This window comes from Notolabrus celidotus, chromosome 20 (genome assembly GCF_009762535.1).
Source record: "Notolabrus celidotus isolate fNotCel1 chromosome 20, fNotCel1.pri, whole genome shotgun sequence".
Classification (NCBI taxonomy): Eukaryota; Metazoa; Chordata; class Actinopteri; order Labriformes; family Labridae; genus Notolabrus; species Notolabrus celidotus.
In genome coordinates this window covers 28653803-28670294 of record NC_048291.1, presented here as the reverse complement: position 1 = coordinate 28670294, position 16492 = coordinate 28653803, and the positions used below count along the sequence as shown (strand labels likewise).

General features: G+C 41.5%; 1 protein-coding gene across 1 annotated transcript in view; it reads left to right on the top strand.

The window, feature by feature from the left end:
• Window positions 1-741: 741 nt before the first annotated feature.
• Window positions 742-16492, top strand: part of grin2aa (glutamate receptor, ionotropic, N-methyl D-aspartate 2A, a) — a 60898-nt gene continuing 45147 nt past the window's right edge. The window contains exons 1-2 of the mRNA XM_034710543.1: window positions 742-850; window positions 13369-13571. Of these exons, the coding sequence (XP_034566434.1) occupies window positions 743-850; window positions 13369-13571 (311 nt within the window). The 5' untranslated portion in view covers window position 742. The remainder of the gene's footprint in view (window positions 851-13368; window positions 13572-16492) is intronic.

Genomic DNA, 16492 nt, shown 5'->3' with positions numbered 1-16492 from the left:
CTGGGCAGGAGACAGAGGCGATGTCTCGCCAATTTGAGGCCGTTTTTTAAAGTTTTATCCAACTCTCAGAATTCTAAATTCAATCTTAGAAGAAAATATTGGACCTTAATTTATTTGTATTTTTTTTTGCAGTGGCCCTAATCCTTATCAGTATCAGTATTTTAATTGAAAATGGTATCAAGTGTGAATCCCTCTTCTCTCTTTGGTTTCTGATAAAGATAGAGGCTAATATTTATCTGACATTAATCAATAACAGTATCTGTATCGTCATCAGTGTTGGTATCCATAAATAAATCTGTATCTGTATCTGAAGCAGGAAGAATAATGACTCCATCTTTTCTTTTGTGTGTCTAATAAAAGCTCTCTGCTCTCACAGCCACAAGACTGACGCTCACCTGACAGTGTCCAGGGACAGTCACCGCTGTCACACACATATACACACACACACACATATTTTGATAGAGCCTCATAGATTTTTTCCCCCTCAGCATAATGTTTTTACTCTCCATACAAAAGAGCCTGTGTGAATATTTTATTATGTTAATACTAGATTGTGATTTAACTTTTCTCATGCTAATGTTTCTAATTTCCCTTTTCCTCTGTTTCTCCACGCCGCCATCATTCCTCTTCTTTTCTCATCCCTTAATTCTTCCACCTCCCTCTCTTTCTTATCACCCTCTGCCTTCCTCTCCTTCCTCCACCTCCTCCTCCACCTCCTCCTCCTCTCCCTCTCAGGTACATGATGAATGTGACATGGGATGGCAAGGACTTGTCATTCACAGAGGACGGCTACCAGGAATACCCCAAGCTGGTTGTCATTGTTCTCAACAAGGAGAGGGAGTGGGAGAAGGTAGGATCTACACCTGTGTGTGTGTATGAGCGCGCTTGTGTGTGTGCGTGTGGGTGTGAGTGTGTGTGTGTTCACAGTATACATGTGTAACAGTGAGTGTACACACCTTCAGGACCAGTTACCACTGACACACTGAGTATGATAATGGATAAAACATTCTATGTTACGTTTATTTTTAAAGTTAAATAATAAATTGATTAAATTGGAAACCTTTTTTTATTCTGTATCACATAGTCAGCTACAAAACAACATTTAAGTGGAGGGAAATTAAATTATAATCAATGTTTTGATGCATCTTTAAAGCTCCTGTGAGGAATTTTATTTGGTTATGAAACAGACTAAAGTTTAGGATGTCTTGACGTAGTGACGTACGGTTCATCTCCATGGAGGGAAGCAGGATCGCCTCTGGTCCGATCTGATATGTTTCTATTCTAGTCAGTGTGTTAACTTCCACTGGATCCACTCCGTTGCGTTCCAGCTGAGTCTCTTCTATTTGTGCCGGATGCCGGAGCACGACGCATCAATCTCAACAGAGCAGATGGAGCGGGACAGGAAGTCAGGTTTCACCAAAACAAAATGAAAACATCCGGTTAATTTTCAGAATAAAACACTCTGTGTTATCACCAGATCGTATTTCACTGAACTACAACAACAAACCAAAGTCATGATGAGCGGAGCCAGGCCTGGAGTCAACAGGTCAGAGGTTTTCAGAGGACCAGAAAGACAACATGGATGAGGAGAGGAGGAGGAGGAGGATCCTTGATTTGGGGATTACAGCAGGGAAAACCTCGGTCACATGACTCCAGCTGTCCGGTGGTCCTGATCCGTGACGGACGAGAGAGCATGAAGCTGGACCGGACACGGATCTGTTGGAAGTCAGATGTTAGACTGTAGACCGGAGTATCTCTGCAGGGGGTAGCAGCAGTAAGGTCAAGTCTCACCAGGTAGCTTTGGTGGGCTCCTCCTCCTCCTTGCACTCAGTGGGAGTCAGACTTTGTGATATCAATATCATATAAAATAACAGAAACTCCTCCGCCGCACAAATGGTAGATAGTCTGTTTGTTCTTGGATGTAAACATGATGAATCAGGCAGAAGGATGAGATTGTAGAGGTATCACTTTGTCCACTAGGGGTGCCACAATCCATGCAAACACAAAGTTCCTCACAGAAGCTTTAATCGAGTTTGGTTGGTGACTGGTCGATGATTTCTTGCAGCTCTGATGTCTGTCATGTTGTACCTTTCTTTGTTATTCGTTCGTGTTCCTTCCATCATCTGGAGTCAGTCATGTGCTCCGTTTGTTATCGTCTTTGGATTCTTGTTGTATTCATTTCAAATCAAAACCATGATATCTGTGCTAACCCTGATTTAAATCACCCACAGGTGAGTACAAATGTATGATTTTCAAACTGACAGGTTGTTTCCTCAAATAAAGGCTTGCTCAGGTAAACTGGTAAGTGACTGGTTAGCTAGCAGTGATAGCAATTGTGGCTAACCAGGTATTCTATTTTAACCCTTACATACTGCTCATATTCTGTGCTGGGTCAACTGTGACATGCAGGACTCAGTCTGATCTCATCTTAATCCACCATGAGCAGAGCACTTTGCAGCATTTAGCAAGTTACAGTGGCAAGGACAAACTTCCTTTAACAGGCAGAAACCTCCAGCAGGACCAGACTCATGTTAGACACACATCTGCCTGAGGCCGTGTTGGAGAGAGGGATAGAGGGAAGCGAAGAGAGAGAAAGAGAGAGAGAGAGAGAGAGAGAGAGAGAGAGAGATGATAGTGGGGAGACAGATAGTAGTAGTTGTATAGATCCAGAGGAACCTACGGGACAAGGGAGCTCAGGGACTATGGTTAGTAACTTTAATGGGACAGGAAGAGTTAAAGGAAGAGACAGGCAGAGAGAGGAGAGAGAGGGAAAAACAAGACCCCAGTGTGTCAGTCTAAGCCTAGAGCAGCATAACTAAGAGCCAGTTCAGCAGCAAGGACAAACTTCCTTTAACAGGCAGAAACCTCCAGCAGGACCAGACTCATGTTAGACACACATCTGCTGAGACCGTGTTGAAGAGAGGGATAGAGGGAGATGAAGAGAGAGAGAGAGATGATAGTGGGGAGACGGATAGTAGTAGTTGTAGCAGGAACCTACGGGACAAGGGAGCTCAGGGACTCCAGAAAGGTCTATGGTTAGTAACTTTAATGGGACATGAGAGAGAGGAGAGAGAGGGGATCCCTGTGCCCTGAAATGGTGCAAAATCCCAGTCCCAGTGTTTGATTTCAGATCACTTTACGGCGTTTCAGAGGTGCAAGAGGCACATCATGAAATCACTACACATCGCTACCATCTTACCTTCAATCCACGTCTGTGAGTTCGCCTCACTCTGACGTGCAGATTGCATACGAGATGCCTTGATTTGAATCACGCTGGAGGATCTGAGATCTGTTTCAATAGATGCTGGATTAATTTCATCTGGAAGAGTCTCCATGTTTAAGAAGTTAAAGCACCTGCACCAGAGTCTAAAATCTGAAACACTCTTCAGTCATCAAACTTTACCTTCAGGGAGCTTCTACTGATGTTGACCTGAGCAGTATGTAAGGGTTAAACCGTCCAAACAGCCACCTCTAAATCTTCACCTCTGAAAACCCCAACCTCTGTCCGACTGTACGACGCTCGGTTGATCAACGAGCTCATTTACTAACAAGCTTATGGATCCCTTCAACCTGGTTAATGTGAGAAAGCTCCCGTAATAAATGGCTGCTGTGAACGGCGGAGAATTCCCGCCGTTGTAATGGACTTTAAATGGCAGCCATGTATCTTTATACCTACATCTGGCTGCCTCTTTCAGGCTTAAATACCTCATGTTTAATGTCCCCATAGCTCATCATTCAGAGCGGCTCGGGCCGAGGAGGAGGGAAAGTTTGAGAGAGGGATGGAAAAAGAGAAAGGTGTGGCTAGAAGTAATGATTTGATGAGACAGAGAGGGAAATAAATGATTCTTCTTCTCCTCCTTTCACTCTCTCTTTGTCCTCTATCCTTCCCTCCATGTGTTTCTCTCACTCCTCCCTTCTTCTCCCACGCGTCTTACCCACCCCAGATTACCGTGCACTCTGTCCGTCTTTAGCTGTGATTGCGGTTGTGGTCTCTGATAGCGCTTCAAAACCACAGTTAATCAAAAGCTGAGACCTCTGTTATTGGGGTGGCACAGGGTCACTGCCCGTGTGAGAGTATGTGTGTGTGTGTGTGTGTGTGTGTGTGTTTAAACTTCCACATTGGTTATAGAGAGGAACACTTTTAGGGCGACCTATGCGTCAATAAAAACCTTTATGTTTTAATTCAGGTCACATCGATGTGTGTGCGTCTTACAGTGCTCGCTGCCGCAATCTGCAAAGTCTCCACCCAACCTTTGAGACTGGCTTTTTCAGATTTCATACTGACACACAACCGCACACACACAGACACACACATGCACACACACACACACACACAATAGAGCCTTTGTTGGTTTGCTGACGGGAGGTAGAGTGTGTTGTTGTAAACAGAGAGCCAGAGAAATTGATTAGTACCACTTCACTGCGGTGCAGAGAAAGAGAGACATGGAGACCCAAAGTGGAAACGTAATTGGGAGCTTGCCTCTCTCTCCCTCTTTTTCCTCTCTCTCTCTCTCTCTCTCTCTCTCTCTCCCCCCTTCCTTTTGCTGCACTCGTCCTACCCATGCGCCAGAAATCAGCAGCCTGCACAGAGGAGCAAACGAAACAGAGAGAGAGAAAGAGAGAGAGAGAGAGTCTTCCTCTATGATCAAGAGATAAAAATTCAGTAACTGCACTAAAATATGGATATGCACTAAAAATATAAAATGTGTCCCCTTGAGGCAGAGCAGAGGAGAGAGACAGGCAGAGGAGGAGGAGGAGCTATATGGAGCGATACCGAGACAAGCGAGACACAGAGACAGATGGGCCCGGATAGCGAAAGCAAATGAGCACAGGAAAAAGAGACACAAAGAGACAGAGAGGTGGATCCGAGCCACCAGCTTGTGCAGACTCTCTCTCTCTCTCTCTCTCTCTCTCTTGCTCACTACAGGTGTTTAACACTCAGGTTCTCAAAGCATCCACACCTGCTGGTCTCTGTACTGAACACACCTGCTCACACACAGTTAGATGGTCTACCTTTGAGTTATGGGAGGAAGAGGAGGAGGTGCTTTTGGAAGTGTTACACCTGCTTGGTATGGAGTGTATGGGAGTGTGTGTTTTAAAGATATATAATTGCCTGTGAATGTCTGTTTGTTTAAAAAGAAGCTCAGATTGAAATCATGCGTGTGCGTATTTGACTTGACACAGCAGGGCATGGGACGTTTATGCAAAGTAGGCTTTTATCTGAGGGAAATATGCTCAACACTCACCATGCATGGATGTGGAGAAATAAGATGCAAATGGTTTTTTCAAGAGTATCTCCATATCAAAAAAAATGATAAAACGCTGTTAGCACGCTGCATCTAAAGGCAGCATAAAATCAATCCAATCTCTGTCTAGTTTTTAAAAAGTTCAAAGGAGCTTGCTTCATGTCGGGGTTTGGTGGTTTCACACTCACATGCAAAAATATTCAACTAGTTCAGCTGCAGAATTATGAATCCATCACTTCTGATTCTCACTGACACGACACTGTTTCAGATTTATCATCTAAATAAAATGTGCAAACCCTGAGGGGACAGCAGTGTCTTATTAAAACAGGAAGTGTTTAAAATGACATTTCTAATGTGCTGATTAAAAATATTCACAGGAGTGTTTATGTGCACAAACAAAAAGGAATCTGCTGCAAAAATCTGCAGCTTGATCGCTCCAATCGATGTAATCATTTGTGAGACACTTCATGCACAATCACCATTTTAAGATTTTATGTGATGGAAGGAAAAAACAAATCATAGAATCACCAGTTCCTGATTGTCTCGCTCCGTGTATTTTATCTCCATGGACACTTTCTCAAAGACTGTCATCTCCTCATGTAGCTTTTAGTCAGTTTTTCTATTTTCATTTTATTCTACTTTATTTATTGATTGATTTTTTTGTTTAATCTTGATCTTTATAGCGAGCCTTTTAAACATCTGGTAAGGGATTACAGATGTAAACTAGCCTTTTGGTTAATTCTGGCATATTTACAAAAATGTGAATTAATATGCACGGTCCTTTTTAAATGAAAAATACATAAAGAATAATAAAATCACAAATGAAAGAACAATATGTTCAATTTTGAATGCATTGTGCTAAATATAAAACACAAACTCTTCATTTTGTGCATTAAATTAAGAATAAATGTGTTGAATAGGAAAATAACAATAAAGATCAGTTAAAGACTCAATCATAGACACTACAGAAATCTCATGTGGATCTACAAAGTACTCCTGCTCTGAGAAAAAACAACATAGAAAAGCAGATTTTCTTCAGATTACTCATTGTTAGCTCAAATATTAGCTACCTAGCAGCTGCCTGTGAGGTAGCTAACATTCAAGCTAACACTCATCCAAGAAACACAACTCTTGGCTGACGTAGTTTACTCTGTATTTAAAACAATGAATAATAAATATATATAATATGATAGAAAAAGAAAAACATCAAATAACTAAAATCCAAATTATAGGCACTGCAGAAAGCTTCTGCAGCTTTACAAAGTGCACAAACTGAGAGAAAAAACAACATGGTACATTTTACTGATTTTAAATCTTTATTTGTTCTTTTTTTCTGATTTGAAATTCAAAGTTTTTACAAAAACTCAAGACACAAAAATAATGATGATACAAAAAAGAAAACAGACAAAAATGAAAATAAACAAAATAAAATAAAATACATTTAAAAAATCATAATGATGATTAAAATAAAATGCAATAAAATTAAAAAATAAACTTAAAAAAATCACAATAACTAAAATAAAATAAAACTAATAAAATTCAATAAAAATTAAACAGACAAAAACATAAAATTGACAGATAATTTACAGAAAAAAACAATGTGAACTTAACTAATCTAATGAGAAAAATATCATACACACACCGTTTTTAATTTATTCTTTATATTAAATCTTTGTTTATTCTTGAAAGTGCGTCAAGGTTTCCCTCATTTCCAACATGGCCGACATAACGACCACATGAACAACCAAACACATAAAGTCAATCACAAAATCAGCAGCTTTGATAAAGTAGGGGTTGTTTAATAAGCTAATTAGCGCTAGCATAATACACCACACAAGTTACAGTTACTGCTAAGAAAAACTCTTGGACTAGCTTTCATAAATTGATTCTGCTGTAAATGAGAACATTTTTATTTTGAATGGAGAAACAAAACTACTGAAAACTACTGTTACCTAGCAGCTGCCTGCCAGGTGTAGCTAATGTAGTCTAAGGCACACAACTGTCCATCAGTACTGCTACCTTACATTATGAACGACATCATCATCTTGATACAGCTGTTATTCTTCAATAACATCACTTTTTAAGTTCAGTAATAACTAAATAAACACAAACCTTCAGAACCATGACTCAGCTGAATTTTCTGTACAGTACCTAACCCCCGTGTCTGAACGGAGAACATGTACTTACAGATCAGAACCGGGAGGTTATGTTTTATTCCTGCTGAGTAGATGGGGTGTGCAAATTGCTTCAGGAGCTGCCGCAGTGTTCGCAGCCCGTTTACAAAATAATTATAACAGACAGCATGAGATCTGTGCTTGGAGAATCACAATATGGAGAGCAGACGCACACAAAAGCTCCTGTGCGTACACACAAACGTATACCCCACACACATATGCATTTTAAAAAAAACCTGCTCTCTACATCTTAAAGAGGAGAAGTCTAAACCCTCAGCTGCAGCTTCTCCTTCACTCCTCCACTCTGTCATCATCTTTTCCTCTGCCCTTGTTTCCTCACGTGAGCACACACACGCTAAAACACACGGAGCGAGCGTAGGAGGGTGAGAGCAGAATCCTCTCCCCTGACATAATTTTGTCTGACAGGAGTGACAGATACTGTTTTATGACTGAATGGGTTTCTCCACGCTATTAGGAACTCATTCTCCCATAATGCAATGTGCCACAGCGATAACTCTGCTGGTTTGAGTGGCAAAGAGAAGGTGCTTAGTTTGCAAGCGCTGACCCTTGTTCCTATTCGTTTATCGCTCTTTCACCTTTAGAGTCGGGTTCTGCTTCATCTTAGCTGCTCAGTCAGGACGAGGGCATCTGGGTCTGTGTGTGGGAGATTAGGTGTGCTTGTTTACCTGTCAAATAGGCGACTCTAGCTTCATTATGCATCCACCAACCGGGGACCAGGAAGTCGAAAAAGGGACATATTTTGAGGCGTGTTTGTGTGAGAGACTTGTTTACTTGCATAATAGAGGACTCTGTCATCATTATGCATTCAACAGCAGGGACTCCTGATCAGAAAGGTGTGTGTTCCTCCAAAGGTTACAAACACAGAAAGGGGGAATAGAAGGTAGTGCAGTACAGATCAAATAGAGGGCGAGACATCCAGGAAAAAAAAAGTGCACGAGGAGAATTGAGTGAACATAGAAGAGGAGGGGAGGTGTGAGGTGACAGAAGAAGGGAGCATTTGCTGAAACAAAACAAGGGATTTATAGGAGAAAAAAAAAAAAGGAGGGATTCAGGGACTTAGTTCTTCTGGGGTCGAGTATCATCTCATCACAGAGTGGCTCTCAATTCGTCGCAGGGTGATGGTGCGATAAGAACGCCGCCATGGGATGTTATTATGCGGTAATCCCACAGGCCCTATCATCCTAACCTCCCACTGGCCCCGCTGTCACATCACACACTCACACCGACACACATACTCCTGTGTGTGTATGTGTGTGTGTGCGTGTGTGTGTGTGTGAGTGTGTGTGTGTGTAATATCTGGTCTTTTATACAGGGAGATTCAGCATTATGCTGCTCGGCCGGTCGATAGAGAGAATCCGCTCTCCTCTCTGGGCATTAATTTATAACCCCTCTTTGTTTAATTAGAGAGACGGAGGGAGAGAGAGAGAGAGAGAGAGAGAGGGGAGCAGGAGGACAGGAAATCAGAAGAGCTGCTGAAGTCAGCTTCTTCTTCCCCTTCCTCCTCCTTTCGTCACCTCTCTCTCTCTCTCTCTCTCTCTCTCTCTCTCTCTCTCTCTCTTTTTAAACCCATCTTGTGAGCAGAATAAATATCTCCCCTTCAAGTTTATTGATTCATCCAACCAGATCAGGGCCAATACTCCAAAGCTCAGACCAATGATTGAACGCGGACTTGACTTGCATGTTTAAACTTTTGAACACTAACGTATAATCGGACACTTCAAGGTCCAACAAGTGCAGCGAATGGAACAAAGTCAGAACTTACAAAGTGTGTTTATCAGCCGTGAACACACAGCTTGTAACTTCTCCTTAAGGCTCCCTGAGAGCAGAAAATGACTTCACATTATTCTGCTGCACAACTCGAATATTTGAACCCACACTCTTTGTGTTGTTTCCTCTTTGAGTTTAAGTGTTTGCTCCTAATCTGACTCATTATTTTAAACTTAGCCTGTCTGTTTAACGCCTTGTTTCCACTTACATATGTGTACAGAGGCGAGTCAACCAGGAGTCAAATCATATGATATCAAACAGGTCTGCTAAGCCCCGCCCCTAAAGAGTTCAGTGTAGAATCTGTACTGGGGTGGATTTTGGAGGGATTAGTTCAATCAAGAGAGACACAGTTGAACAACCTTGATTTATTTAGCACCAAATCACAACAAATGTTATCTGAAGACTCTTTACAAACAGTTTAAAGAAAGAATAAGACCCAACATCAAGACCGGATCAGATCCAGTCCCATCTTCCAGACAGGACTCAGTCTGATCTCATCTTAATCCACCATGAGCAGAGCACTTTGCAGCATTTAGCAAGTTACAGTGGCAAGGACAAACTTCCTTTAACAGGCAGAAACCTCCAGCAGGACCAGACTCATGTTAGACACACATCTGCTGAGGCCGTGTTGGAGAGAGGGATAGAGGGAGATGAAGAGAGAGAGAGAGAGAGAGAGAGATGATAGTGGGGAGACGGATAGTAGTAGTTGTAGCAGCTGGAGTCTGGACCACGTCCACAGCAGCAGAGATCCAGAGGAACCTACGAGACAAGGGAGCTCAGGGACTCCAGAAAGGTCTATGGTTAGTAACTTTAATGGGACAGGAAGAGTTAAAGTGAGAGACAGGCAGAGAGAGGAGAGAGAGGGAAAGACAGGATCCCAGTGTGTCAGTCTAAGCCTAGAGCAGCATAACTAAGAACGGCAAGGACAGGCAGAAACCTCCAGCAGGACCAGACCCATGTTAGACACACATCTGCTGAGACACTGTTGGAGAGAGGGATAGAGGGAGATGAAGAGAGAGAGAGAGATGATAGTGGGGAGACGGATAGTAGTAGTTGTAGCAGCTGGAGTCTGGCACGTCCACAGCAGCAGAGATCCAGAGGAACCTACGAGACAAGGGAGCTCAGGGACTCCAGAAAGGTCTAAGAAAAGAGAGAAGAGAGGGAGACCAGAAGAAAGAAAAAGAGGAGGATAAATGGTGAAGGGACGAGAAGTGAAGAAAGAAAGTAGAAAGGAATAAAAGAGAGAATGAATGAAAGAAAGAAAGAATAAAAAAGGAAAAGAGTACAAAGTAAAGAAAGCAAGAAAGAGGAGAAAGGATAGAAAGTAAGGGAAAAGGAATATAAGAAAGAAAGAAAGAAAGAAAGAAAGAAAGAAAGGAAAAAGGAAAGAGGAGTAAAAGAGAGAAAGAAAGAAGGAAGGAAGGAAAGAAAGAAAGGAATGAAAGGAAGAAAGAAAGGAAAAAGGAATACAAGAGAGAAAGAAAGAAGGAAGGAATGAAAAAAAGAAAGGAATGAAAGGAAGAAAGACAGAAGGAAGGAAGGAAGGAAGGAAGGAAGGAAGGAAGGAAGGAAGGAAGGAAGGAAGGAAAGGATGAAAGACAGAAGGAAGGAAGGAAGGAAGGAATGAAAGGAAAAAGGAAAGAGGAGTAAAAGAGAGAAAGAAAGACAGAAGGAAGGAAGGAAGGAAGGAAGGAAGGAAAGGATGAAAGACAGAAGGAAGGAAGGAAGGAAGGAATGAAAGGAAAAAGGAATACAAGAGAGAAAGAAAGAAGGAAGGAAGGAAAGAAAGAAAGGAATGAAATGAAAATGGAATGAAAGGAAGAAAGACAGAAGGAAGGAAGGAAGGAAGGAAGGAAGGAATGAAAGGAAAATGGAATGAAAGGATGAAAGACAGAAGGAAGGAAGGAAGGAAGGAAGGAAGGAAGGAATGAAAGGAAAGAGGAGTAAAAGAGAAAAAGAAAGAAGGAAAGTAAGAAGGAATAAAAAAGAATAAGGGGAAGAGATGTAAAGAAAGCAAGAAAGAAAAGAAAGAAGGACAGCAAGTAAGAAGGACGGAATTAAAGAAAATAAAGAAGAAAAGGAAGGATGAATGACAGACCCCAAAAAAGGAATCTACAGCAGAGATCCAGAGGAACCTACGAGACAAGGGAGCTCAGGGACTCCAGAAAGGTCTATGGTTAGTAAAACTGAAGTGTAGACTTGTGGCCGGCTGCAAAAGCCCATGAAGCTGCACTAGGCCCCATTTAAAAAATGACATTATATAATAAAGTTATGGTATCATTCATTTATATTCAGAGTTATACATGTATTTGCATAATTAGGACAGGTGGGCAGGTTGCATCTGTTCAGGTCGAGTCAGCATGTTCTGCATCCATTGGTGACGTCAGAGACGACCTCCATGTTTTATTCAGTCTATAATATCCATGGATCTACAGACACTGGTCACATATGTGAGTGGAAATGAGGACTAACACAGCAGGGTCCCCTTATCCTGCACACACACACACACACACACACACACGTTTGATTAGACATGCAGGCACTCGCTTATGAAATGCAGAACAGCTGGAGTGAGGCAGATAGACAAATGTGACAGTTCCCTGGAGAGTGAAGGTGACACACAAGAAAATCCTGCGCATGCCACCGAGCCGCTCTGTCCTGACCCACCCTCCACCCTCCACCCTCCACCCTCCACCCCCAACCCCCAAGAACACACACCTCCACACACACACTGGAGAAGAAGAAGTAGCCGACAGCAGAGTGAGCTGTTGACTGCGGTGCCAAGTAAGAGCGGAGAAAAGACTCTAATCCCTGTCAGAGGATAGAAAACCACTCAAAGCAAAACAATTAAAATGCTAATTTCACTTCCTCCTCTCTGCTCGCCTGTTAATGACTTCACCAGGCGTGGAGGCTGAGCAACAACATACGTGTGTTTGCGTGCACGGGTACCATGCTATATGACTCCAGGGTGAAAGTTGTGAAATATCAGCATGGCTAAATAATGACTCTTGATTGTGTGTGTGTGTTTTCTTTTTAAGGGATTCTATTTTTCCAACACACACACACAACTTACAGAAATAATCCAGTGTGTACCCGTTTGTTCCAGGCTCAGACATCCCCATGTTCACCCTTGTGTGTGTTAATGAGTGTGCAAAACAAACAAAACTTTCCACTCCGCTCTGCAGCCGTTCTGCAGGCAAGGATCCACCAGAGCTAAAAAAAACAGAAGAAGAAGAAGAAGAAGAAGAAAGAGAAGAAGACAGAGAGAGTTTTAAAAGGAAGAGTGAGAGCGAGGTTTTGCCATTTTCTGTCTCCTGTAACATTAATAATTGAGAGTGGAGCAAAGCCTTTCTGCCTGCTGTTGTCTCTCTCTCTCTCTCTCTCTCTCTCTCTCTTTCCCTGTTTTATACAAACACACGTCGACAACACACACACATGCTCACACACACACTTTCAGACAGCTGTGGGCGGGTAAGAGCATCCATAGGGGAATCTGTGACGACACCGCTCTGAAAACTTTCTGAATTATTAACCGCGTCACATCGCGCCATCATCCCGCCACACTCCCTCTCTTCCACATATACGTCCGCCTCCCTGTATCCCTCTCTGTGCCTCTGTCATGCATCCCTACACACCATGCTTTCAATCTGTTATTTCTGTGCCCAGGCATTCCCATTATTTATGGTCTCTAAACATGTATACTGGTTTGTATGTCTGTGTGCCAAAAACAGCATTGTTTGTGACATGAAAAGGAAATGTTAACATGTGTCTACATTTGTAATCCTCTCCACTTCCTCTCTGCTTTGAGTTGTAAGGCAACAGGTTACAGCAGTAACAGGTAAAGAAAAGTAACACACTGCATTCCCCTTCTTTGGTGTCACTGGATTTAATTTCCCCCCACCACTTCCTGTCTGCTAAAAAACCTCTAGATCCGAGGGAACTAGTCCTGCTGAGTGTTAGCTTTAACAGAAAGTGTCTTCAGGCAGACGCTGACTCCCAAGCTGCTCACTATGTAAAGTATTGGATGAGAGCCACACCCTCTGTAAAAGCTTTAATTTAAACTCAACTACTCCAGTTTATTTTCTTTATGAATGACCGATCTTACTGAGCTGAACTAATTTATCCAAACGTCTCTGTCACCCTCCTATCCTTCCCTCCAGATGGGGAGACTGGAGAACCGCAGCCTGACTCTGAAGTACCCGGTGTGGCCGCGCTTCAACTCCTTCGGCGATGCCGAGTTGGACGACAACCATCTGTCCATCGTCACCTTAGAGGAGAAACCTTTTGTGATTGTGGAGGATGTGGAGAGGCTCACTGGTACCTGCATGAGGAACTCTGTGCCCTGCAGGAAGCACATCAAAGAGTAAGTCCAACAGAGTATGCTAGCTAGCCTTGTGTGATAATGCTTCTGAGATACTTGTATGGATTTTTTGATGACTCATCCTGCACTTGGGCATGAGCGCTAATTTTGCATCAAATATGAGTTTATTTCTTATTTTTTTAACTTGATTTAATTTAATTTAATTTAATCTAATTTGATTTGATTTTATCTTATTGTACTTTATTGTATTTAATTTGATTTAATTTAATTTAATTTTATCTTATTTTATATTATTGTATTTCATTTGATTTAATTTATTTTAATTTAATTTAATTCTATTTAATTTATTTATGTATTTATTTATTTATTCATTTGTTTGTTTGTTTATTCTTCTTTTATTTATTTATTGTATTCTTTCTTTAAATTGTATTTTATTTAATTGTATTAATTTTATGTAATTGATTTAATGGTTTATATATTCTTTTGTTTGTTTATATATTTTATCCTTTTTTAAATGGTATTTTATTTATTTTATTTATTTTATTTATTTTATTTATTTTATTTATTTTATTTATTTTATTTATTTTATTTATTTATGTATTTATTTTTATTTTATGTATTTATTTAATGGTTAATTTTTTCTTTTGTTTATTTATATATTTTATCCTTTTTTAAATGGTATTTTATTGTATTTTATTTATTTTATTTATTTATTTATTTATTTATTTATTTATTTATTTATTTATGTATTTATTTATTTAATCGCCTTTAGCCAAGTTTTGAGGCCTGTGCAGGTTGTTGGCAGCTGTCAGAGTCCATCATAAGACATATGCACACTGCAGTATCCCATTATCTCAAAATCTTGATATGCTGTTCACAGTTTCTGCAATCAGGATATGATGTTTACATGCAAGAACACAAAAATTAGATCCTTAAAAACCCATGCAAAGTCCATGCAAACACACTAGTTTAAGAAAGAGAAGATTTGAAATGTACTCTAGTATCAGAGTGATGCAGTCTCAGATTGACTGACTGATGTGTGCGTTTATATTTATGAGAAATGGATCCATGAACACTCCTAAATTCCCATAAAAAGGTGTTTTAGTCGTTTTAAAGGGTCACAAATAGCATCATCCATTTATATTCCCTCTGTTGCTCCACGCCGGAGCCTGGGAAGAGGTGCAGTATCCGATTTATGCAGCAGCTTCTTTCCTCCCCCTGAAAATGGAAGCTGCTGCTGAACTCAGCACTTTACTTGCCTACTTACCAATTTTCCCAGTTACATCCAAATACCGCTTGTATGCTGTATTATACAAGTTTACATGCACGCACATTAAAAGTGGCTTAGGATTTGTGGTTATGCATGAGCGCGCGCGTGTGTGTGTGTGTGTATGTGTGTGTGTGTCACCAAGTGGCTTCAGTGCTGCTGAATCAAAGCATGTAATGGGTTTGTAGATAATTTAATGTTATTGCTCTTTATTGGACACACTTACAGTAAGATTACAGGGAGCACAACACAAACTGTGCCACTCTCAAGGCTGGATTTAAACATGCATGCAAAAAATCGTGTCTAACTTCTACCCAGATACACAAAAGACCACACACACACACACACAGACACACAGACACACACACACAAACAGATCTGATTAAGCAATAAAAGAGTCCCAGGGAAGCGGCTACCACGGAGATTTACATCCAGAACCACTGTGAATTAGGGCGGAGGATAAAGCATCTCCAAGGAGGAATATGAACACACAAACACGTCGACACACACACAGACACTAGCTCATATACACTCTCTCGTTGCCACATGTCCACTCACTCACAGGCCAGTGCATCCGGGTGCATTCCACTCTCCCACAGCACAATTCCCACTCAAGCATCCATCGTGTCCATTTGGAGAAAAGAGGGGTAGATGGAGGGAAGGAAAGGGGGCAGAGAGAGAGAGAGAGAGAGGGAGGAATGATCGAGGGATGGACGCCTATCCATGCATGCGGAACCACAAATTCGCTCATCCAGGCTGGGCCTGAGAACAAGCAACACTCAAGCTAACGCACACACACACATATATATATCCCCTGCATCTCTCTAGAGACCCCTCGGGGCCTTGTAGTGTTTCTATATGAAGTTGGCCTGGTAACTTCACAAACAGACTCCATAACGTCACATGTTCTCACTCCCTGAACGGTGCTGTGGTCCGTCTAAATGGGTACACTGTGTGCATACATGTAGCTGGAACAGTGTTAGCCTATATAAGCCCGCTCTGTCACTAACCCCATGAGCTGAACCCGCCTCCAACTCCACTTAGACCTCTTTATAACAGGATCATTCTGTGCACCACGGCCCCCCTTTCCCTGCACTACATGAACCCTTTACTCCAGGATAGAATCATATCTTTAAATCTAGTATCCCAAATTGTCCCCTGCTTGACTTCTGTGTTATTTCATCTTCTTCTAGTTGTGGATACTTCTCTTTAATTCCCTAAGCCAAGCATGCATAATGATCTCCCTCTTGCAACAATGCATCATGCTCAGAGTAGCCATGTTTGTGCTGAAGTCATAAGGGCCTGTGTCCACTTGCAGTGTTGTTTGCACTTGCAGAGTCTGTTTTTTATGCAAAACCGAAGCTACTCTGCAGAGAAAGTCCTCTGCATGAGCTTTCTTCTGTCACAGCAAAAAATACTTCCACTTTTGAGACTCCCCAATGTCACTACTAGGTCGACTCATGAACTGGCCTGCATGCTCACCCAATCTCAACCCGACTGAGAACTTGTGGTTGATAATAAAGAATATAATTTACAGTAATGGCAAGAAATACAGCTCAATGAGCATCTTTGGAAAGCCATACAAGGTGCAGCTCACAGAGTCAGCAGAGAAGTCAGCAGAAACCTCACTAAACCTCTGACCTCTGACCCTCACTGAAAGAAAAGGAGGTTATATTGGACATTTGAGAAACACTTT